Raw genomic sequence first — 23,779 nt, forward strand, 5'->3', positions numbered from 1 at the left:
TAGGCAGGAAATCAGTCTTCATCCCAATTAAGAGCTCACCCCTGGGAAAATGTGGACCTCAGTCAGTTTCTCACTGGAGGTCAGCTTCTGACACAAAAACAGACCCAGCTCCTGTTTTCTGTTTCTAACGGGAAAATTCAGCCCAAAGATCTACAGGTGAAGTGGGATTGGAAGGCAGAGAGAGGGACTCTTTGGACAGGGTGCACAGCAATAATTTACGCCCCATTATACAGTCTGTCTTTATTTCTTTATTTCTATTATAAATTCTGTCTTTATTTCTTTATTTCTATTATAAATTCTACTGTTCGCCATTGTAATGAAAAATGCTTATGTATAACATTTACACTGTTATTCACTATCCTGGCAATGGTGACATGGCATTGCCTTTCATAGAAGCAAAGTGTAATTACAGCATAACGATTTTACACGGGCAGTTTTCAATACAAATATAAATAGAAGAATTTATAAAATAAGGACAGATGCATGATCGGTCTATGGTAAGTTTGAGAAATCACTCCTGATGTTGTCCACTGCTTACCATATCAAAAGCTTGTGGGAAGGCCACCTTTTTACATAATCAAGTTGCATAATCATAGTGCGTCTTTGGTGCCTGCCAGAAGGGAAAGGCTGCAAAATGCAATTGAAGGTCCTGCTCCAAAGAAGGAGTCCAGTAGCCCCCTAGAAAGGTGTTCTGTACTGTCAATGAGCTCCCTTTATAAGAGTAAATATTAAAAAACAAAATTTAATCTTTGGGTACATGCCATGAGCCAGACCTAAGTGGGGTCCACTTCCACTGTATGGAAGTCTCATGAATCTCCTCACACTCAGTGTACTGACCTGCTACTGGTCACAAGAATGGGAATGAGCCAGGAGGGCATCCAAGTCATAATGAACATAAAATAACTTCACACTCACTGAATGTGCTTCCATAGTTCTTCCTTTGCTTGTACATCAGGGCTTCTCCTACAGAAAACATATTAACTAAGTAGTTGTAGTGGTAATTTACACTTACTCTTCTAATAAAATCAACAAAATAAGCTTCAAAAAGACATCCAATGCAAAAGCAGCTCCTGAAAGGTGGTTAAATTACATTTAATAAACTCTACTTAGATCATACTAAAGTGAAAAAGAATAAATTTCCATAGTAAAAATCCATGCTTGTGTTGGAGTATATCTATAAAAATAAATAGGTTTTGAATTTCAATACTCCATTTAATATTTCAGATGTAGTGCTGTTCTGTTACACCTCCAGGTGCAGCTCCTCTCTGTGACTTAATATATGGTGATGGTGCTCCTTTTCACACTGACACAGACTTTCTGCTTCATTTGTCACACCATTTGCAATATTTCATCATAACTGCTGTGTGTTACAGATATGCACTTGGCGACAGTGCGTGTGAAAGTTTGTGTGTATGGGGGAGGCACTATATCAGGGGATGAGTGAATTGAATTACAAGCCAGGGACCTCATTGTTGATCCAAACTAAGAAAATCAATTCCAGAAAATCGACTCTCTCTGCTATCCACAAGACTCCTAAATGATATAATTCTGGTCAATTTCAATCAGTTCCTAGTGGACATCAATGTGTAGCACATATTGGATCTGAATCAGCAATCTCACTCAGGAAGGTGATAATGTTGATAGTGTAGCAACTAGAAAAAATGGTGTTGATGCAATAGGAAGTCCTCTGCTGAGGTTCTGGGTTAAGGTACACTGTTGGAGCATTATTTTGCATCCAGCGATGTCATATTTGACCTGTGAAAGCCTAATAAACTTTGGCAAATCAATATTGAATAAATTATAGATCATTTATCAATACAATGAATTATTCCGATTATTCTCATTGTTAATGGGGAATTGAATACATACGATCGTGATCTATGCTTTGAACGTCTGTTATTGGGGTCAGCCAATGATCGTTCTTTTTGCCTCCTCAGCACTTGTTCCCATTGAGGAGCTGAGTCCACCATTTCATTCTCTTGACGTGATCTGAACAGCAGAAACATAGAAGATGAAAGGCTGCATCAGGATGCTTGAAACCAGCTACAGTCAAAAAGAAAATGTCTACAGGCTTAGAACACAAAAGACACAAATGCATTCATCAAGTCTACTGAGGGGTCACCCATTTAGATGGAAACCCTCTGATATAAAGGTTCAAATTCTAAACCCACCCTACCCTATCTGCTAAAATGAATACCTCAGCCTACTAATTTAATCTGTTCCTATGAATGGACCAGATCGTCCAGGTCTGGCCAGCTTAATGATTGACAATAGACTGTCCACTGAAACGAAAGATAAAGTCTGAAACGTCTGTAATAACAGGTGTTATAATAATTAAGTTTCATTTTAGTGTCACCACAAAATGAGAGAAAGGTACCATTACAGTTAATACTGTAATGATGGACTGATGGACTCAATGCAAAGGTATTCTCTCTGGTTTGCTTAACTCCACTGTACCCACAATCAGCACTTCCAATGGGTTTTACATGGCTTCATGGAGGAGGGAAAAAGGTAAATATACTACCAAATGGTGTATTTTCTAAAATGATGTTGGTACTCTCTATGAATAACTGAATAAATGATGAAAGCATTTAACTGCACTATGATCTTTCCTTTAAATTATTTAAAATAATTTCCCCTTCATTAAAGCAGATCTTTTAGAACCAAGTACACAAATATTCACTGATTCAGTGACAATTTTTTTGGTACATCTCTGATTTTTAATTTCTTCTCAGTCTCACTAGCAGAATGTTCAACAGATTAAGCATAATTTTGTGCTTGAATTTGTAACTTTTTGTTCTAAGCGTACATTTCCAAGCTAGGTTGTTTTCAAAGTTTGAACATGGTCAAGATTAAGCAATGTCAATCTAAAATTACCCCCACTAAAGGCAGATAAGCATCAAAATGTACGTGTCATACCTTATCAAGAATTTTCTAACAAATAATTGCTTTTCCTTGTTCTAACAAAGCAATGTGGGCCACCTGCTGGATAACTTGAAATATTACACAGATTAGGTTCTTTAACAAAAAGAACAAAGGGGGAATTTTCAGGCTGTTTTGTAATTGCACAACTATTGACAATGGCAAAGTAACTTTTTGGGCTGGTAAAAGTACGTTTAATGGTATTACTACTTTGACTTTTCCAGTATGTGTTTAACACAGGGGTAAAAAATTACTGCTGGTGATCTAAAAAAGATCAATTTGCCAATTATTCTGCATTGTAGTCTTTTATGGCATCAAGCCATATTTCATGTTCCTTTCTAGTTTTAGTATATTTCGGTCAAAATGCAATATATTTTATAAAAAAGTTAAGATAATATTACAAAATTAATGGTTAATGTTTAGTAATCCTCTGTAATTCATAGTGAAGCAACTCAAATAATATTTCTGTCATTGCCCTATGATCCAATATATTATTGCATATATTAAGGCACATTTTACAGGGGTGTGTTAATCAAATAAGGACTGAGGGGATACAACAGCACCATCTTTGACAGAATTTTCTAAACTCTGCAGACAAGATGATGGAAAACTAACATGATGCAGGTATTTTTGAAACAATATGCAATCTGGGTATGGAGGAGAAAAAGCACGATAAATAAATTAAGTCAAGTCACATGAACTTCAATAAATTTTGTATTTCAAATTCTGTAAAAGTAAAAGTGCTTTGTATGCCTTTCTTCAAAATTAAAGCAAAGAACAATAAATAAACAAACTCTATTTCTTTAAAGTTTATCAATAAAATGGGTCAGATTTTACTGCAGCAGGGCAAGTCCCATTAGTTGGATTTGTTTGTGCATGTTTAGGTTTTATACATTTTAACACTGAAGCTGCCATAACTATGAGCTGGTAGCAGCCTATCAAGGGCAACAGGGAATCTAGCATCATGGTATAGTTTGAGGCAGTCTATCTCCTTAACCAATAATATTTAAGGATTGAGAAATTATTAAAGGAAGGACTAAGAATAAATTGTAAATAAATAGTTATCTAGCATTACAGAACCTGGGTATTGCTGAAAAGAGATGTGCTACCTAAGCTTTTTGTCGTGTTCATCAGGATAGCTCACAAGACATTACCAAATTGTAACGGAGGGCTGGATATGGTCATGTGCCGTCAGAGTGCGCCCGACAGTATCTTAATTGCCGCTAGTTAGGTGGGTTATAGACCTTCATCCCACCCATTGAGTGCCGGAGGGCAGCCTGTCCGGTCTTGAGACTGCAGACCGTGACCTGGACCAAGGTCACAGCCAGCGCTTTAAAGGGCCCCCTTGTCAAGTGTCCCACCAGGTGATCAATCTCATGGATTTACTATACAGGGAGAAGATTTATGCTTTTGCCAGTCTGGACAGGTAAGCGCATTTGAATTGTTGCTAATCTCTGCAAACCATATCAATCTTTATAGGTAGCAGAAATTTTAAGAATCAGTAAGTCGCCCACCTATTGGCATTGAGGGCTTGAACATTTGTTCCATGTTTCCATACACAGGTGTCAGCGCCATTGGAGTGAGCGGAGAGGCAAACCAGAAGGGCCAAGCCAGCCCCCCAGATTCAGAAGGGCTGGCGTTGGTGCCCTCCCACATGCACTTCATGATCAATGTGACCAGCTCATGCCAACCGCTGGTAAGAGGAGGAAGATCAGCCAGACTCAAGCTGCCTGGGAGGAAGTGGCCGATGGGATCAAGAGTGTGGGCATGGTAAAGAGAACGCAGGAGCATAGGCTATAGGCCATCATTGATCTGATAGTGGATTGGAAGCATAATGTGTGAAAGTTTAAAACTTTTGATGAAATCTCAAGAGCAGCGGGCCCACAACACCCACGAGAGAGCCCGTACAAGTGGGAACCCACCAAATCTAAAAGCCCTGACTCCTTTCGAGGAGCAAGTGCTGGCCCTGTTGGTACCCAACTTATCCACGGGTATAGGTAGAGGCGAGATTGGAGGAAGTCCTAGTTTTGGTGAGATAGCAGAAGCTTCAGACTGGTTGAGAAGAGATGGCGAGTGGAGGTTTAATGGAGGTGAGGCATTATACAATGTGTCTGGTGAATAGAGTTCACACATTGGAACCTTGACAAGCTTCACATCATCATTCAAGCGCACGTTGTGTCCGTGGAACTCATGCACTCATGTCGGACAGTGTAACAGTTCATGCATCGTGTGATAGGGCTGATGTGTCAAGTTATTAGATACCTGATTACTCCCTTATTGATTTCTCTCTATTACAGGAGAAGCCTCTTTAGCATGAGCTCCACCAGAAGCCATCCAGGAACCACCTCCTCCTCTGCTGAGTAAGCCTCGGAGGGCGCAGTGTCACACCCTCTCTCTGCACCTGCACCATTGCAGATATTGGCACTTCACCAGGGTTAGGTGCGTCAGACAGGAGTCTTGCACACACTGGTGAGGCCACATTCGCATGTGCAACTGCCAGGGAGTGTGGTGGGGCAGGCCTCGGGCTGTTGGAGGAGTGTCCGGGGTGATCCAGAGATTGATTTTGAATCAGATGATGAGCCTCTGAAGTCGTCCGTAAGGCAGCAGATTCTGGGTGTCCGGTGCAAGATCTGTGAAGATTTGGCAGGTATAACAGAGGGGTTGCGTGCTCTGGCCCCAGCTGTTGAGGTGTCCATCCAGGCCACGGGCACTGCGATCACCCACTCTTTGGAGCACCAAGCTTCCTCCATGGACGGACTGGCGTCTGTCCTGGAGGGGCAAGCCTAGCACATTACAGACACAATCATCGGGATGTGCTCTGGCCTGCATACCATTGCCCTGGCTCTGAGCTCAGGGGCACAGACCCAGGGTGACAGGGGAATTGGGAGCTTGGTCACCCACTCAACTCCTGGAACCTCAAGGGTTGGCAGGGAGGGTCAACCGGTCCTAGTGACAGAGGGTGAGTAGCGGCAGCTTCCACCTGGAAGTTCCTCTCACGGCACTTCTGATGGAGGCAGCACCTCCTCTGTCTATCAGCCATTGACACAGGCCTCAGCCACTGACGCGGCAACTGAAGACTCGCATGTGTCTCAGTATCAGTCTCCTGGGGTGATCAGCTGCTCAAGGCCACAGCTGTACAGTGGATACCTGCCGGTCACCTGGGGCAAGGGAAGTGGCAGATCAGCTATTTCTCTCCAGTGCAGCCACAAGCAAGGAGGCAGGGGGGAGGGAGCACTGTGCTGGAGCACTCTTAAACCTGTACCTAAATATCCACATCAGTCACAAAGAGGGAAATATGGGTGAGCTGATTATTTATTGATGTTATTAGGGAGTGTCCAAACTTTGAAGTTTGTGGATAAACAGACATCTCACATACCCCTATGCTGATGTTGTTATTAAGTGCTGTGGCTGTGTGAATGGTGTCTGGAGGTTGAGGGAGTGCAGGAAGAATTGTGTTCTGGTGTGGGGTGATGGACAATGTGTGGATATAAAGTCTACAGGACTGTCTCATAGCCAGTGGGAAAAGGAGGCGCAAGATTTCCTCAAACGCCTTCTTGAAGCGTCTTAACACTTTAGAATGAAAGCAAACACACACACACCACATCTCCTCCCCTTTTAGCCAGGGACAAATTGGCCAGGCGGTTTGCAGATTCGCTTTGGTACAGAGAGGAGTGTTGGCTTAGGTATCTCAGTTTGTTTGCTTAGAAAGGGGAGGTTCTGCTGTTCCATTTGTTTCTGTTCAGGTTCAACAGTTGCAGCTACAGGTACTACAGGTTTGTCAGTTAATTCAAGTCAAGTTTCACCAATTGAGCAGGTGTTTTTCAGAAATCTTCCACTGTAACTGGAGATCCCCGGAAATTTGGTTCCTTGGATTTGGCTTCTCTGATCTGGTCAGTGTGTCCCTTTCAGATTCCATAGGAAGATTCAGCATCATGGGTCAGTGCTCCTGACACTTGATGATTCTTCCCAGGAGCCACTTTGGTGTCTGCAGTCATTTCGGACCCAAACAGACTGATCCAGATTAAACTCACCAGCTGGTTTACTTGTGCCATGTGACCTTTTCCGATCAAGCTGCCTTGAACCCATCTTTCCTTTCAGATCCAGACACAGTAAATCCATTCTGATATGCAGCTGTTCCAAACGCCAGCTCAGCAGGAGGTACGCCTATTGTTGAATGTGGAGTGTTACAATACAACATCAAAAAATTCCTCAGCTTCAACTTCCAATCTGTTTGCGTCCTCTCCTTCAATATGGCTGTTTTGAATGTTGGGACAAAGTGCTCCACTTCACCATTTGAGGATGGGTGGTAAAGCGAGATGAGAATCTACTTGATCCCATTGTTTTTCAGGAATGCTTGAAATTCACATGATATGAACTGTGTGCCATTGTCAGACACATTCTGCTCTGGGAATCCAAAGGTAGTGAACACATTCTGGAGAGCATCAATGATCTTTGTTGAAGTAGTCAACTTCATGGGAATAATGTGAGGCCGCTTTATGTGAGCATCCACCACAATCAAGAACATATATCCGAGAGGTGGTCTGGCAAAGTCCACATGAAGTCCCTGCCATAGGTGCTCAGGCCAAGCCCACCGATGTAATGGGCAGGTGCAGAAGACTTCATTTCTTGGCATGAAAGGCAATCGCTGGCCTTGCCTTCGGTATCTTTATCCAGGTGTGGCCACCATACATGTGGATGAGCTAATGTTTTCATTTTGACGATTCCCACGTGACTGAGGTGAAGTTCTTCTAACACTCGTGTCTGGAATTTTGGAGGAAAACAACTCTGATTCCCCATAACAAACAACCGTGTTGCAGGGTCAGCTCAAATCTACACAGGTAGTAAAGTCTAAGCTCAGTAGTCACTTCTTGGGGCGCACACCAATCTTTCTGTGTGTACAAATAAACTTTGGGCAGCACAGCATCCCTCTGCGTTTCAAGTCGAATTTGATCCACTTTAACAGGTAACATGTCTATCAGGTTCACAGTGAAAGCAGTGACTTCACTTCGGGTTGTGGAGCTGTGGTGTAACGGAAGCCTGGAAAGCATGTCTGCATTTCCATGATTCTCAGTAGTGAGAAATGTAATTTCGTACTGGTAAGCAGATAAGATCAGTGCCCACCTTTGTAGGCGGCAGCAGCAAGTGTTGGGATTTGTGACTTCGGGCTAAGCAACCAGGTTAAAGGCTTGTGGTCTGTAATCAATGAGAATTTATGCCTGTACAGATATTGGTGGAACTTCTTGACTCCACAGATTAGTCCAAGAGCCTCCTTCTCAGTTTGGGCATAATCTTGTTCTGCCTTGGACAATGTGCACAAGGTGTATGCAATGGGCCTTTCAGTGCCATCAGGAAGTGTGTGGGAGGTGACAGCTCCAACACCATATCCAGATACATCACAAGCCAGGCTGACAAGTAACTTTTCATTGAAATGTGCCAGGACCTTAGCAAAAGTGAACTCTTGCTGGAGTTCCTGGAAACTTTCCTGACAGGCCTGTGGACAATCCCATTTTGCATCCTTCTTCAGATTATTCAGTGGTGCTGCCTTGGTAGCCAAACTGGAAATGAACTTGCTGCAGTAATTCACAAGTCCCAAAAACAAACAAATCTCTTTAACATTTTGGGCTGTGGTGCATTCATCACTGCCTCCACCGTTCTGGGTGAGGTTAAAAGACCAGTTTCATTGATCACATGTCCCAGGTACTCCACTGAGGGCTTCAGGAATGAACATTTGGATTTCTTACAGCGGATGCCATATTTTTCCAGTCTATGCAGGACCCTACCTAGGTTTTCTAAATGAGTTGGGACTTCACATCCCTGGGAATAGACAGGAAAAAAATCAATCAAAAGAGCCCTCTGAATCAGAGGAGGGCCCACCTAATGAAACAATCTCCAAAAGGTTCCTCATTCACATGAGCATTCTCTGCAGTCACTGTCGTGTTAACTGCAAAGCTGAGACTCTGGTCTCAGCTGCAGTTTTACAACCTACCCAAACAAGTTTGCCCGTCAAAAAACAGATTCTCCACCTGACGTGATTCTCACCCTGAAGGTGTATTAATGCCTTCAGGGCAGGTTATTACAATGGGTTGGATTGTTAACGACCTTAACTGCCTTCTCAATCGCCATCTGAATAATACGGATGGGTTACACTTTGTGACCCGCCAGTGTACTGTATAATCGCAAACCAGTGGGATGACGCCCGATGTCATCAAGCTCCATCTTACACTCTGTAAAGCTCCAGAACTAGGAGGGTATTATTCAGCCAAGGGAACAAAACATTTTATACTGCATGAGAAGAGAGTGCTGATTAGTTAGCACGCAGACTCTGATTGGTGGAGGCATTGCCATGGAGAATATACTCCCCAACTTTGCTCAAATTCAAGCTGAGCAGCTTGATTCTGACTGGTGATCAATCAGCACTCTCTTCTCATGTAATTTAAATCATTAGAGTTTGGTAATTTCCTGTGAGCTATCCTGATCAGTGTGAGACAAAAAGCTTAGATAGCATGTCTATTTTTTCAGCAATGCTCAAATTGCAAATTAGAGTAGGTAAATTCAACGTCAAATCAAATAGAGGAAGAGAAATAAAAGGAAAGAAAAATTGGAGAGAGAAAGAAAAAGCAAGAAATATTAAGAAAAAAACATTTTATTTAAAATTTGATGGAAATTGGTCTCTACATTTACAATTGTTCATTTTCTGGGCCAGAGAAGTTAATTCTCAGTCATCAACATTTACTGTACCAATAAAAGGGCACTTACTCCTTAAATTGCTGGACTTTCTATGGTATGTTTAATGAGCAATTAATCTGCAAACATAGCAACTTCATGAAAATCACAGGCAAGTTAAATGCAAGGTGCCATGTCTGCAAAGCTAACAGCAGAGCAGTGCAAATCAGCCAACAACTGTGAAGGTTCACAGTTCACCAGTATCTCTTCCTTGCTACAAGTTGCTAATCGATTTATACATTAATAATCATGTGCAGCATTCATACATGTTACTTTTCAGCAAAATCTGGCCCATGCATATGTTCACACTGTTTTGTACACACACAGTAAAACAATTAAACTGAACTTAGAGATTTTTTAGATAATTACATAATCATTCACATGGATTGCAAAAACACTCTTTTGAGCTTTGGGAGGGTTCATCATTTGAAGTATTTTCCATGAGGTTACACCGGACAAAGTGGAAGTGAATGGAAGAAGATGCTGTCATGTATATTTCAAGATGTTTTATCTCTCATTCACAATTACACCTGTAGATGTTATCACAAAAGTATGCTTATGTTGAATATTAATTTTTATTTCATCGGCTGGAAACAGGAATTGGGCTTTTAAAAAAAGATTTTTTGAAACAGGCTGAAGTTATTTCAACCTACCTCAAGATGGCCGACACTAATTTACATTACTATATATTCCACATCTCAACACTATGGAGAAGAGACAACATGTCTGTGAAAACCATCACAGAAAATAGCACCCTCATGGGGTTTGTTAATGATCTTCCTTCCTGCCCTATCATCAAGACATCTACAGAAGCCACCTACAGTATTCAATAGCTGAAGACAAACCATTCAAAGGTTAATTGCCTAGACAAACAAGGCCTTGATTTTTAAGATTGCTCTCCAGACGAGCTGATCAAGTTATAATTAGCGTATACAATTCTGTTTGAATTACTGGCAGTTGGAGAAAGATTACATAACCAGCCCAAGGCGTTTGTGTGTTTTAAGCACATGGATCTCTCAGAAGAACTGGACTTGCAGGTGAGCTAAGTAGAGTTCCTGAGTGCTCTCTCTCTCCACCCAACTGACAAGTTGGACCCTGTCTACTAACTTGACTTTGTCTCCATTCTGCAGGAGACAGAGAATTTTTGAAATAGGAATCCAATTCTACAGCAACATCGCCAGAAGGACAGGAAACCCAGCTACAGCTTTAAACCACCTTGGCACTGAAAACAAAGCACCAAGTTCAACCTTCAGCCAGTAGAGACTCCACATTACAAACTGTGAACTTCTTATATTTCTTATGGACTCTAATTTGGCCAATCTATCCTTCCCTGTTCTGTAATCTGTAATTGTGTGTGTGTGGTCTTCAAATGTGCGCATGCAAAGTTATTAATTTACTTAGATCGGTTTAAGCATAAATAAACTAAGCTCTTTCCTTGTAAAACTCGAGAAAACCTGTCTAATAAGTTCTTTAATGATCACAGTGCGTCAACAGTTTTGTACACAATGAATTGGAAAGTTTAAGCTTTCTTAAACAAAAAAATTGTTGTGGTCAAACGAGGTGGTAACAGGTTTGGGGGCTGCATCCGTATGAATGAGCAAAATTGTAAGTGGGGAACTAAATTGATCTCTATAAGTAATTTAATTTTCTTGTGGTTTGTAGTACTAGAGTACTAAAAATGCCCACATTGGAAGTCAATACCTTCTTGGAACAGGGTGAGGTAATTTAAAACCTCGATCCACTGAAAATTTAAGGGGTATGGTTCGGCACTTAGAGATAAATAATGGTCCAAAAGCTAGGAAATACAAAACCCTAAAATTCATGGCCAATAATTCTGAAATTGAGGAACCAGAGAGATGCATAGATTCCAAAACAGACAAGCTAGTTTTAGCAAAAATACAGCTGGAACAGCAAAGGTTAGAGCTAGAATTCCAGGAAAGGGAAAGAGAGAGAGATGAGAATGGAGAGAGAGAGAATTCCAGTTAAGGCAGCTCCACCTGAGAAGGGAAAGACCCATTCTATCGAGAAAGGGCACCGCTGGGGAGAAAAAACACCCATGTGGAAGAACAAAAAGCTTCAAGAGCCAGAAATGCAAAGGTCACTGCAGACAACTAGGGGTTAACCCACAGATCCATAACACAAAGTAAGCTAGGATCTGGCAATTCTTACAAGTAAGGGAGAGATAGGAGGTAAATAAAGCTGAAACAGATGCGAGAGAAAAAGGGAATATTGGTAGATATTCAGATCAATTCCCAACTTTTAAAAGAAGGAACTAAGGTGGGAAACCAGTAGGAAACTGTCCAATAATAATAATATATGAATAATCTGCTATTAACCAAGTGGGCAAATGGTGTGCAGCTGACTAATTGAGTGAAGACTTGGAGTTTGGTGAGAGGGGAGCTCAGTGAAGAGGGAGAAGGAGTTGTTCGTTTCCTTTTTCTACCTTTCTCCCCCATAGAAATTGGTTCTTGCTGTATTACAGGTTTAGGCGCTAGCTGTTTGGTGAATATCTGATAAGTGAGTAAGTTCTATTCTAGCCCTAAGGTTTAAAATAGTGCACAATTTGGTGGTAAAATTAATAAAATATATAAGAAAACAACATAAGTATTTAAAATGCATTAAGGATGGCAGAACAGGTGATATTTCAAGGCAGTGGGAGCTCCTGGTTAACATTGTGATCCACGGCAAACACATCTGCAGTAAGTGTTTGTGGCTTGAGGAACTTCAGCTCAGAGTCACTGAGCTGGAGGCTGAGCTGCAGACACATCAGGGAGGGGAGAGTTACCTGGATGCTTTATACCAGGAGGGCAGTCATACCAGTTAGGATAGGGCCCTCTGATTTGCTCAGTGGTCAGGGGCAGGAGGATGTGACTGTGAGTGAAGCAGGTAAGGGGACTCAGAGTAGGAGTGTAGGAATGTGAGCCTCTGAAATTGTCCAACAGATTTGTTGGCAGGGTGTGATGAGTGGTGCGCCACAAGGATCAGTGCTAGATGAAGCGACCGAAGGAATGGTTGCTAGATTTGCTGATGACACAAAGTAAATTGTGAAGAGGATGTAAGGAGGCTACAAAGTGACATAGGCAGATTAAGTGAGTGGGCAAAGATCTGGCAAATGGAGTATAAGGTGGGCAAATGTGAAACCGTTTATTTTGGTAGGAAGAAAAAAAAAGCTTATTGTCTAAATGGTGAAAGGTTGCAGACCTCTGAGATTCAGAGGGAGCCGGGTGTCCTAGTGCATGAATCACAAAAGGTTAGTATGCAGGTACAGCAGGTAATTGGGAAAGCTAATAGAGTGTTATCATTTATTGAAGGGAATTGATTACAAAATTAGGGAGGTTATGCTTCAGTTGTACAGGGCACTGGTGAGACCACATCTGGAGTATTATGTACAGTGCTGGTCTCCTTATTTAAAGAAAGATGTAAATGTGTTAGAAACAGTTCAGAGAAAGTTTACTAGACTAATACCAGGAATGGACAGGTTGTTTTATGAGGAAAGGTTGGACAGGTTAGGCTTGTATCTGCTGGAATTGAGAAAAGTAAGAGGTGACTTAATTGAAACCTTTAAGATTTTGAGGGGTCTTGGTGGGGTGGATGTGGGGAGGATATTTTCTCTTGCGGGAGAATCTAGAACTAGGGGTCACTATTTAAAAATAAGGGGTCGCTAACTTAAGGCAGAGATGAGTAGAAATTCTTTCTCTGAGGATTGAGAGTCTTTGGAACTCTCTTCCTCAAAAGGCAGTGGAAGCAGAGTCCTTGAATTTAAGGCAGAGCTAGATAGATTCTTGATTAACAAGGGGGTGAAAGGTTTTCGGGGAGAGGCAGGAATGTGGGATTGAGGTTACATTCAGATCTTATTGAATGGCAGAGCAGGCTCGAGGAGCCAAATGGCCTACTCTTGCTCCTAATTCATACGTATTAACACCTTCTACTATCTTACCTTTATGCCACTGTCAGCAACTTCTTTACTCTTTACCACTAACATTAACACTCCCCTTATCTTCTGTCCATGACACCTTTGTTAATCTCTCTTTAGCTGTCACCTATCCCTGACTTTCTATCTCATTCCACCTGCTCCAACCTCTCTTAAACAATATAAAATCATATTTCTACTTCCCTTGAGCTCTGAAGAAGTCATACAGACTCAAAACGTTAATCTGTTTCTCCCTCCACAGTTGCTGCCAGACCTGCTGAGTTTTTCACTACCTGGGCCAGCATTTATTGCCCATCCCTAGTTACCCTTGAGAAGGTGGCGTTGAGCTGCAGTTAGGGATGGGCAATAAATGCTGGCCCAGGCAGTGAAGCTCACATCCCATGAATGAATAAAAAAGTAAAAACAGAAAATGCTGGAAAAACTCAGCAGGTCTGGCAGCATCTGTGGAGGGAGCAACAGAGTTAACATATTATTATTTAAGACTTCCAACATCCTGAGTATTTTGCATTTATCTTAGGAAACGATCCAATGTATTTTCAGTGTGCTTAAAGCCAGGCCACCTGCGAGAACACTGCTGGCACGTGAAAAGACTCACAGGAGGCGTGCAGTCAAGACAATGCCTCTGGCCATGAAAGTCTGAATCTGTGTTCAAATGTGGCTGAAGGCCAGAATACCTAGCAGGATTGAAGGGAAAATGACTCCCAGCTTTTCAAAGGAACTGGAGAAGGAGATCAACATTCTCTGAGATACTAGTTGTTTGCAGACTCTGCTAGTGACGGGAATTAGCGAGTTTCTGCCCGAGAGTCAGGTGAGTACCACTGTGCTGTTTAAGGGGCACACTGGAGAGAGTGTTGAGATCTTTGAGCCACGCATTAGCTCCTTGACTTTATTAACCCTATGACAGTTTGCCAGTGGCTCAGGTAGCAATCCCAAGATTATTACCTTGGATGTTCTGCTTTTAATTTAGCTCCTAACTGTTCAAATTCTTTCGGCAGAGCCCCCTTCCTAGTCCTATCAATGTCATTGGTACCAACATGGACCATGACAACTGGATTCCTCCCCTCCCATTCCAAGTTCCTCTCCAGCCCTGAGGAGATGTCCTTAACCCTGGCACTGGGCAGGCAACACAGCCTTCAGGACTCACGCTCATGGCTGCAAAGAACAGTATCTATCCCCCTAATTATATTGACCCCTACCACTACTATGTTCCTATTTCCTTCCCCCACCTGAATGGCTGGCTCCCTGTGCCATGGTGCCATAGTCAGTTTGCTCATCCTCCCTATAGTCCCAGCTCTTGCCCACTAAGCATGCAAGATCCTCATAACCATTGGGCAACTGCAGAGGCCGAGGTTCCTCGAATGCTACCCCCGGTCCCCATACCTGCCTCACTTGCAGTCACGGACCAAGATGGTCGACACTAATTTATATTACTATATATTCCACATTCCAACGCTATGGAGAGGAGACAGCAAGTCTGCAAAACCCATTACAGAAAATGGCACCCCTCTAGGGTTTGTTAGTGACCTTTCTTCCTGTCCTATCAACAAGACATCCAAGGGAGCCACCTACAGTACTCAACAGCTGAAGACAAAGCATTCAAAGGTTAATTGCTTGGCCAAAAAGACTTTGATTTTTAAGACAGCTTCCCAGATGAGCTAATCAAGTGATTATTGGAATGTACAATTCTGTTTGAATTACTAGCACTTGGCTTTTGAGTGATTTAAGCACATGGGTCTCTCCGAAGAAATAGGCTAATAGTTGAGCTAAGAGAAGCTCCTAACCTCTCTCTGTCTCTCTTCTCTCTCTGTACCCAACTAACTAGCTTGGACTCTGTCTACTAATTTAACTTTACTGTCTCCATTTTGCAGTAGACAGAGAATTTTTAAAGAAAGAACTCAATTCCACAGCAGGTTCCAGAAGGACAGAAAACCCAGTCACAGCTTTAAACCACCTTGGCACTGAAAGCAAAAACCACCGGATTCTGCCTGCAGCCGGTAGAGTTCAAGCTGTGAACTTCTTGTATTTCCTGCAGACTCTAATTTAGCCAGCCTATCCTTTCCTACTCTGTTTTCTGTACTTGTGTGTGGACTTAAAGTGTTTGTGTGTGTGTATGTGCAAAAGTCAGAGTGTATCTTATTACTTTAGATTTTGTTCCTGATCACTCATGTATACTAACACGTATACCAATAGTTTAAAGAAAGAACTTGTAATATTTAGCATCTTTTACAATCTCAGATGTCTCAAAGTGCTTTACAACTAATGAGTTATTTATGAGGTATTGTCACTACTTTGTCAGCAAGTGTGACAACAAGGTCTGATAAACAATGAGAAGAATAACCAGTTAATCTACTTTTGGTGATATTTGTTGAGGGGTAAATATTGGGAAAACCCCAATACTTCTGCAGGATCTTTTTAATTTACCAAAGCAGACAAATAAGGCTTCCATTTCATGTATTATCTAAAGACAGCACTGCTAGCAAATCAGTACACCCTCAGTACTGCACTCAAGTGTCAGCCTAAATTGTGTTCAATTGCTGGGGTGGGGCTTGATCTCATGATCATCTAGCTTAGAGGAGAGAGTGCTACCACTGAGTTGGTTTGACACTGAAAGTACAGTACACTCTTGTTTCCTTTATTTAGCAAAATAATTTTTTAAAAATCTATTAAAAACTCATCTGACATTACCTATGACATGCTTTTACCCACCGCCTAGCTCCTCTCTAATGGATCATTTACACATTGCCAGCGTTCCAATACATGCTTTCAGTGGGAAAGTATCTCCAACAAAAGCACAGATTCATTAAATTAACCCTTTTGTGTATACCTGTTTCGTCTTTTACGCTCCCTACTGGAATTTTCAGACTCACTACCACTGCCACTGGTGTTTCCACGAGATCGGGACCTTTGACAGAAAACATAAATATTACTTTCACAGGAATTAACTGGATTATCATTTAATAATTAGGAGGTAGCGCCCTTATTCCTAGGACTTGTTGACCATGGAAGGAGCATTCATGATGTGGTTCAATGGACTGATAGTCAGCCCAGGAATCCTTTCATCACCTCCCCACTATTCCCCAAAAGGAAAAAGTGTGTTTGAAGATATACTAAAAAAAGGTAATGACTTAAGTTTGCAATAATACTGGTCTAGATTCTGTGTTAAGACGCTATGAGCGCTCACTGTTATTATGCAGTAAATCAGTCAGCAACTTACAGAGTCTGCACATTTGCAGCTAAAGCCAGGCGAAATCCAGAAATTGCTGCCTGTTTTGACCTGCCAACAGACTCAGTACTGAAGCCAATGTAAGGGTTTGAAGTTACTGTACTTAGTCCTAAACATGCCAGAAAAAGTTAGGGCTGGCACATTCAAATATAAGTGTATTCTTAGAGGCGTGATAAATCTTAACTGCTGTCAAACAATGTCTCAGACTCATGAAAATTAATTTTTATAACTGTGGAGTCTCATTCCCTGAGAATTTAATTATTGTTGAACATGTTAAAAGTGTTATTTTTTATTTCTGTCATTTTTATCTCTCTCTCTTAATCTAATCTTTCTTTCCCTTTTATATTCAATTTTAAACATCATTTTACAATGAATTAAGTGCTCTGGTTTAGGCTTTGCATAGCTTAATAAGGATACTTCCATTTGATTAGTTGAGGAGCCACACTGTTGCTTGTCACAGTTTCCCTGTAGGAAGTGTCATACTGGAAATGATCTCTAAGATCTGTAAATAGTCTATGGGTAGCTATAGGTCTTGTGAACAGCAAGTGATATTACTTTGTTGACCAATGTGTTTTTGGATACAGAAGGAATTTGAAGAGACCATGTGAAAAATTGTAGATCGATCATTCCGTATGAAGGATTTAAACAGTGTGTCTTAAAGAAAAGTGTATTTACACATGGTTTTAAAAATGCCATCGATTAGGAAAGTGATTAAAATATTAATATAATCATGCTTTGTAATTTCCGGAGGTGATGGTCGAGGGAGAGAGGAAGCGGGTTTAAGGAAATAATTGGGAATGGAGGTAGGAAACCTGGCCCTGAATTTCATGCTTGGCGTGCGTGTAAAGTCCACGGGCCTGGAAGTGGATGAAGAATCCGCTCCCGGGTGAGATCGCATTTTCAGTGCAATTTCACGCTAGGTGGCCAATTAAGGCCCACCCAGCGTGAAACACATCTTTTCACTGGTCGGCAGAGACATCGGGAGCTTGTCAGGCACCAGGTCCAATGGCGACCCAGTGGAGAATTCGAAAGCAGCAGAGGCAGCTCCCTGAAGGCTGCCAGGGGACACAGAGGGACCTGTCGAGTTCGAGGAAGAAACACTTGTGTGGAATAGAAATGGCATCTGCACCTGCTGGGCACGGCAAGCGGGAGGACAAGTCTGGCAGGCATTCGCCCCCCAACCTCCCTGGTTCTCAGATGAGTGCCTGGGAATCCTTGTGGAGAAGGTCAATGCCAGGTGGGGCATCTTGATACTCAGGGATGGCAAGAGGAGGCCACCACACTTCACCAAGAAGGCATGGGCAGAGGTGGCAGCCCAGGTCAGTTGCCATGATGTTGTGCAGCGCACATGGGTATAGTGCCATAAAAGGTTCAATGATCTGCTGCTCTTGGCAAGGGTGAGAACCGAGTTGACACGAATCTGTGTGGAGAAGTGTTAATAGCTGGCTGTTGGTGCTCAGTGGTGTAAGGTGGTAAGGTGGTAAGCTCTGGCTGCTTGGTCTGAGTGCTTTGCGGGTTGAGAGCCATGACTCGGATGTGCCCTGCAAGGTGTTCCTAAGGTCGGGTTCACCAGGCTGCAACAGCGCTACACTAGAGAGTGGATTAATCAATGCTCCTCTGTCCTTTCAGGAGAAGAAAAGCTGTTATGGACTTGATGTTCCAGACAGGTTGCTCATTAGAAACATCAAACTTTATTTACAGGCTGCAGCAACAGTTACATGCTTCCATCAAGCTCCACAACTAGAAGGAGAACTCGCACTCTAAGGGGGGAATTTTCCCAGTATTGTACAAAGTGAGGTAGTGGATGGGTAAAATGGAGTCCTACCCAACGAAAATGGCAGGTTTTCATGCCGTATTTTCCTAAGCCCGTCTCATTATTTATGCATTCCCAGGAAACATGGGGGCAGCTTTCACTCGCCCACTCACCATCGCCCCGCTGTTGCATGACGCTGGCCACCATTCTTAAAAGACAGCCGCCAGCACAGCACTCAGCGCCACCACCTCACCACAGCCGTCAAGTAAACATGGCCAGCAAAGGCAGAAAGACTGCAGCACCCCCGCTTCAATGATGGATCCTTCGAGGGACTGCCGGATGCTGTGGAGGCCAGACGGGATATGCTCCGCCCTCCCTGCTCTGGCCGCAGGATGGGCAGCAACGTCAACAACCCAGCTTGGGAGGTGGTGGCAGCGGTGGTCAAAGCAAATGCCCTGCAGAGGAGAACAGCCACCCCAGTGCCGGAAAAGGATGAATGATCTCCTCCGTTCTACCAGGGTAAGTCACTCTTTTCATCACTCCCAACTCACACACTCACAAACCCATCACACATCCACAGGACCCTCACTCACTGCCAATGCAAGGGACATCACCATTCACTCTCTCACACACAGCGTCATTGTCCTCATCCCGCCCATGGGACCACTCACCACCCACAAAGGCCAGGCATACTTATCATCTGGCCAGGCATGAGTTCCTGATACACTCTCCCCATCTCTATCCATGTAGGACAAACAGGCTCACAACAGGAGGGAAAGGTCGCAGACAGGTGGAGGGACGCCGGAATTCAACGTTCTGACGGAATTTGAAAGCAGAGCCATCCAGCTGGCCGGCGATGACCAGGATCAGTCCTGTGCTGAGGGTGAGGTTGGTGCTGCTCTACCAAGTGAGGATCCAGCAGACAACCATGCCGTGAGTAACTTATCCTGTTTCATAGGTCACTGCCAGGCACTAATTATCTCCCCTTGCTTTTACAGGCACATCTGCCAAACAGCCGACAGAGTCCATGACCCAGGGCCTCCAATCAAACCCCAAAGGAACCTCTGAAGAGGAATCTGAAGGTACCCTCCCTGAAGTCCCGTCACAGTGCTCACCCACACCCTCCACCAGCGCAGAGAAGCACACCTTGGTGGAACCTAACTTTAGAATAGCCTCGGGACCACAATCTGGTGAGCACATTGCATTGTCTAATCCGTAGCAGGCAGAGGCAGGAGCTTCCCAGGTCCCCGGCACTCGGAGGACTGCTGGAGGCCAGGATGTTGTTGAGTCCAAGTTAGATGAGGAGCCTCTGGATTCGGTCATACCTCAGCTGCTGGAGCTGCAAAGGCAAGCTCGGGAACATCAGGAAGGGATGTCCGCTGCACTCCTCAGGTTGCACCTTCGGGCTGAGGTGATAGCACCGGCATGGCAACGCACTGAGATCATCACTGGCAGAATGGCGGCCGCCAAGGAGACCTTAGTCCAGGACGTCACTCCTGAACTGCTGCGCGGGCTTAACTCCATCGCTGATGCCATAGTTGGCCTCCAACAGTGTGTATGCAAGAGGGATGTTGGGCAGCTTGATCTCACTCCAACTACCCCTTTCCACTCACCAAATCAGCCAGGGGCCCTCGGGCACCCATAGGGAGGAGGAACTGCAGGTGCACGCTCCGGGGCCATCCATCAAGGTGACTCTGGGGGTGACTGGCCCACCTGAATCCCCTCTTCCTGTGATCTCCACAGGTCCAGCTTCACAGGTCGAGGAGGGTGCCACTGCCACACAGCAAGACCCTAAAAGCAGGCCGGGGCCCTCCAAGTCTAGAACCCTCCAGGGGGCACTGACCAACGTCATCACGGGAAGGGCACCACAGCCAGCAGGCTGCCTCCACCTCTGCTGTGCAGGTCCGGGGAGCACCAAGACATAGCGGCAGGGTTAGGAAAGTTAAGTAAAAGTAGTTGCAGAGCCTGGGCATGGGTGTTGATCACTTGTACATACTGTTCACTATTATCAGTAAACTCCTAAGAATGCTTCCCTGCCTGTGGCTTTGTTCTGTGTTCTTGTCACTCAGATGCAAAACCTTTCTGCACAAGATAAAAGGCAGGTGTCTCAGTCCAGGGCCTCTTCCCTGTGCCTTGTGCAGTCTTAGACCGCAGTGACAGTCCACACTCACACTCACTGGAAACATTACTGATGCTGCACCTTGGTGGTGCTGGTCATTGCTGCCAGAATGGAGTGGGCCGGCACCACAGAGTTCTCTCATTCTCTCTGTTTGCTCTCAGCACCTTTAAGTTGGGGCTGGCCCCCATCACACCAGCATCTGCGACCAGTGATGCTGTGCACCAGCTCCTAAAGGACTGAGGTGCTGAAGGTGGACATAGCGTCAGTCTCTGACGGAGCCCTGATCATGGAGCGCAAGTGAGATGTCCTCGGCCAGACAGGAGTCAGACATTCTCAGAGGCTATGTGAAGATGTATGGAATGTCCTCACTACATGTCATCCTCCTCCTGCAATTGAGCGACTATTAGTGCCTCCACTGCATCTCCATGAAAGGAGCATTCTCACAGAGGGTATTGGTGCTGTGTTAAGCCAGACCGGAGTCAAACGTTCACAACTGCGGTGAGGATCTATGGGGACACCTCACTGCACTGCATCCTCCTCCACAAATCTGGCAGCTATGAGGGCCTCCTGAGCTGCCTGCCCTGTCTAGCCAGTGCGAGAGCCTCATCCCCGTCATCGTCACCACCGAAGACACCCTCATCCTCATCGGCGTCCCCCTCATCCGAGGAGACGTGCAGATCCTTCATCTCCTCATTGCAGCGCCAGGTTGTAAAGCAGCCAACGATGATGTGTGACACCCTCTGCGCACAGTATTGCAGGGCTCCACCAGACCAGTCCAGGCACCGGAACCGCAACTTCAGCATCCCGAAGGTCTGCTCCACCAGGTCACTCTGCTGCAGTCTGAGGTCACTGAATGGGTGTCATCAGCCACAGCCTCTGTGGTAGCCCTTGTCCCAAGGAAACAACCCTGCAGCCTCTGTGGACCCTGGAAAACTGAGGGATCTGCGAGCGACTCAGGATGTAGGCGTCGTGCAAACTCCCTGAAAACTGTGCACACACCTGCAGGGTCAGCATAGCTTCAAGAAGGGAAATCATGCCTGACAAATTTATTAAAATTGTTTGAGGAGGTAACAAGCAGGATAGATAAAGGGGGACCAGTAGATGTAATATATTTAGATTTCTAAAAGGCATTTGATAAAGTACTGCACATAAGGCTGCTTAATAAGGTAAGAGCCCGTGGTGTTGGGGTAGTATATTAGCATGGATAGAGAATTAGCTAACTAATAGAAGACAGAGAGTTGGGATATGGGGGAACTTTTCAGGATGGCAACCTGTAACTAGTGGAATGCTGCAAGGATCAATGCTGAGGCCACAATTATTTACAATATATATTAATGGCTTGGATGAGGGAAGTGAATGTATTATTGTCAAGTTTGCAGATGACACAACAATAGTCGGGAAGGCAGGTGGTGAGAGTGACACAAAGGGAGGATTTTCTGATGTGTGGGTAGTGGAGCCCGCACATCAGCACTTAAAATGTTGCATGCTGACATCGCGCAAGTGTCTCAACTTCAGTGTGCTGCATTGCAATATTTCGGTCGGCGGGCGTGTACAGCAGCAGGACGCTCGCCCGCCATTAATTAAAGGCCTCGTTAAGGCCCTTAACTTACCAACTGTCCGGGATTTTGAGGGGCCTGTGTGAACTTCAGGTCAGTGCACGGACCCAACGCGCGAGCGGGTAGGAGATTTTAAATAAAACTCATGCACTGGCGGGAAATGTGGACTCAGAGGGGTTGTTCATGTTTTCCACTAAGTTTTAATTGCAGACAGTGTTTAAAAGTTGCCTGTGTGATTGTTAGCAGTTCTCATCGATTTCCAAGAGCATCTGGTGTACTTTGAAACCAGTCTGCAGACAGGAATCTTTATCGGGCCTGCAGCTTTCCGGAGGCCTCCATTTAGCCTGGGTATGGGTTCTGACATCTTCACTGGAGGCAGATCCTCTGAGGAGGAAGGGAGGGTTAGAATAAGGAGGAGGCCAGGCGCAGGGCCAAGAGGTTGTCCAAGGTGGAAGGAACCACAGAAGACGCCACTATCCTGCTGCCAGCGTTTACAGGCGGCAAAGCAGCTACCTCAATATGACTGAGGTGCAGTACTGAAGGAGGCTCCGACTGTCAAGGGAGACAGTCAACCAAATCTATCAGATGATTGGCTCTGAGATCTCCCCTAAATGTGTGGGTGGACACCCCATGCCAGCGGCTCTGAAGCTCACAGCTGCCCTCAACTTTTATGCCTCTGGCTCCTTCCAGGGCTTGGTGGGAGATCTTTGCAGTGTCTCCAAATCAGCTGTTCACACTTGTGTCAAGCAGGTTACAGACGCTCTGTTCAGACGGGCATTGACCTTCATCCACTTCCGCTGGGACCAGGCAACTCAGACACAGCGAGCCAGAGGCTTCATGGCCATTGCTGGCTTCCCCCGTGTCCAGGGTGCTATAGACTGTACACATGTGGCCATCAAGGCGCCAGCAGGTGAGCCCGGTGCCTTCGTCAACAGGAAGGGCTTCCACTCCATGAACGTGCAGATAGTGTGTGACCACAGGATGCTGATTCTACAAGTCTGTGCAAGGTACCCAGGCAGCTCCCACGATGCCTACATCCTCAAACACTCCCAGGTGCCGGGGCTCTTCAGTGCTCCAGCCCGGCTGGATGGATGGCTGCTGGGTGACAAGGGCTATCCCCTCAGAAGGTGGCTCATGACGCCTCTCCCCCATCCAAGAACAGAAGCTGAACAGCGGTACAATAGGAGCCACAGCTCCACAAGGGCTGTGGTGGAGAGAGCCATCGGTCTTCTCAAGATGCGTTTCCGATGCCTGGACCGCTCGGGGTGGCACTCCAGTACCCCCCAGATCGCGTCTCTCTGATAGTGGTTGCATGCTGCACTCTGCACAATCTTGCGCTGGAAAGGGGGGATGCGGTTGACAATGAAGACTTTGACGCCCTTGGTGAGGCTGCACATGATGAATCCAGCAGTGGCTCAGAGGACGAGGAAGCACAGGGCGATGATGAGGGGCAGCACGCCGACCCGCTACTACACCAAGGAGGCAGGGACACCCGGGACACTTTAATCCAATGAATCTTCAGCTAGCTCCAATCACATCGATCAGCAGGAGC

The 23,779-nt window shown here is 44.7% G+C and overlaps 1 protein-coding gene across 3 annotated transcripts in view; it reads right to left on the reverse strand.

The window, feature by feature from the left end:
* epb41l4a (erythrocyte membrane protein band 4.1 like 4A) overlaps nucleotides 1-23,779 on the reverse strand; it is a 374,673-nt gene that overhangs the window by 27,053 nt on the left and 323,841 nt on the right. For 2 of the 3 annotated variants that reach the window (XM_041186876.1, XM_041186874.1), the window contains 3 exons: nucleotides 16,401-16,478; nucleotides 1,870-1,989; nucleotides 916-963 (listed from right to left, as the gene is read on the reverse strand). In XM_041186876.1, coding sequence (XP_041042810.1) covers nucleotides 916-963; nucleotides 1,870-1,989; nucleotides 16,401-16,478 — 246 coding nt within the window. The remainder of the gene's footprint in view (nucleotides 1-915; nucleotides 964-1,869; nucleotides 1,990-16,400; nucleotides 16,479-23,779) is intronic. The other variant, XM_041186875.1, reaches the window with a different exon arrangement.

This window comes from Carcharodon carcharias, chromosome 4 (assembly GCF_017639515.1).
Source record: "Carcharodon carcharias isolate sCarCar2 chromosome 4, sCarCar2.pri, whole genome shotgun sequence".
In the NCBI taxonomy this organism is placed as follows: Eukaryota; Metazoa; Chordata; class Chondrichthyes; order Lamniformes; family Lamnidae; genus Carcharodon; species Carcharodon carcharias.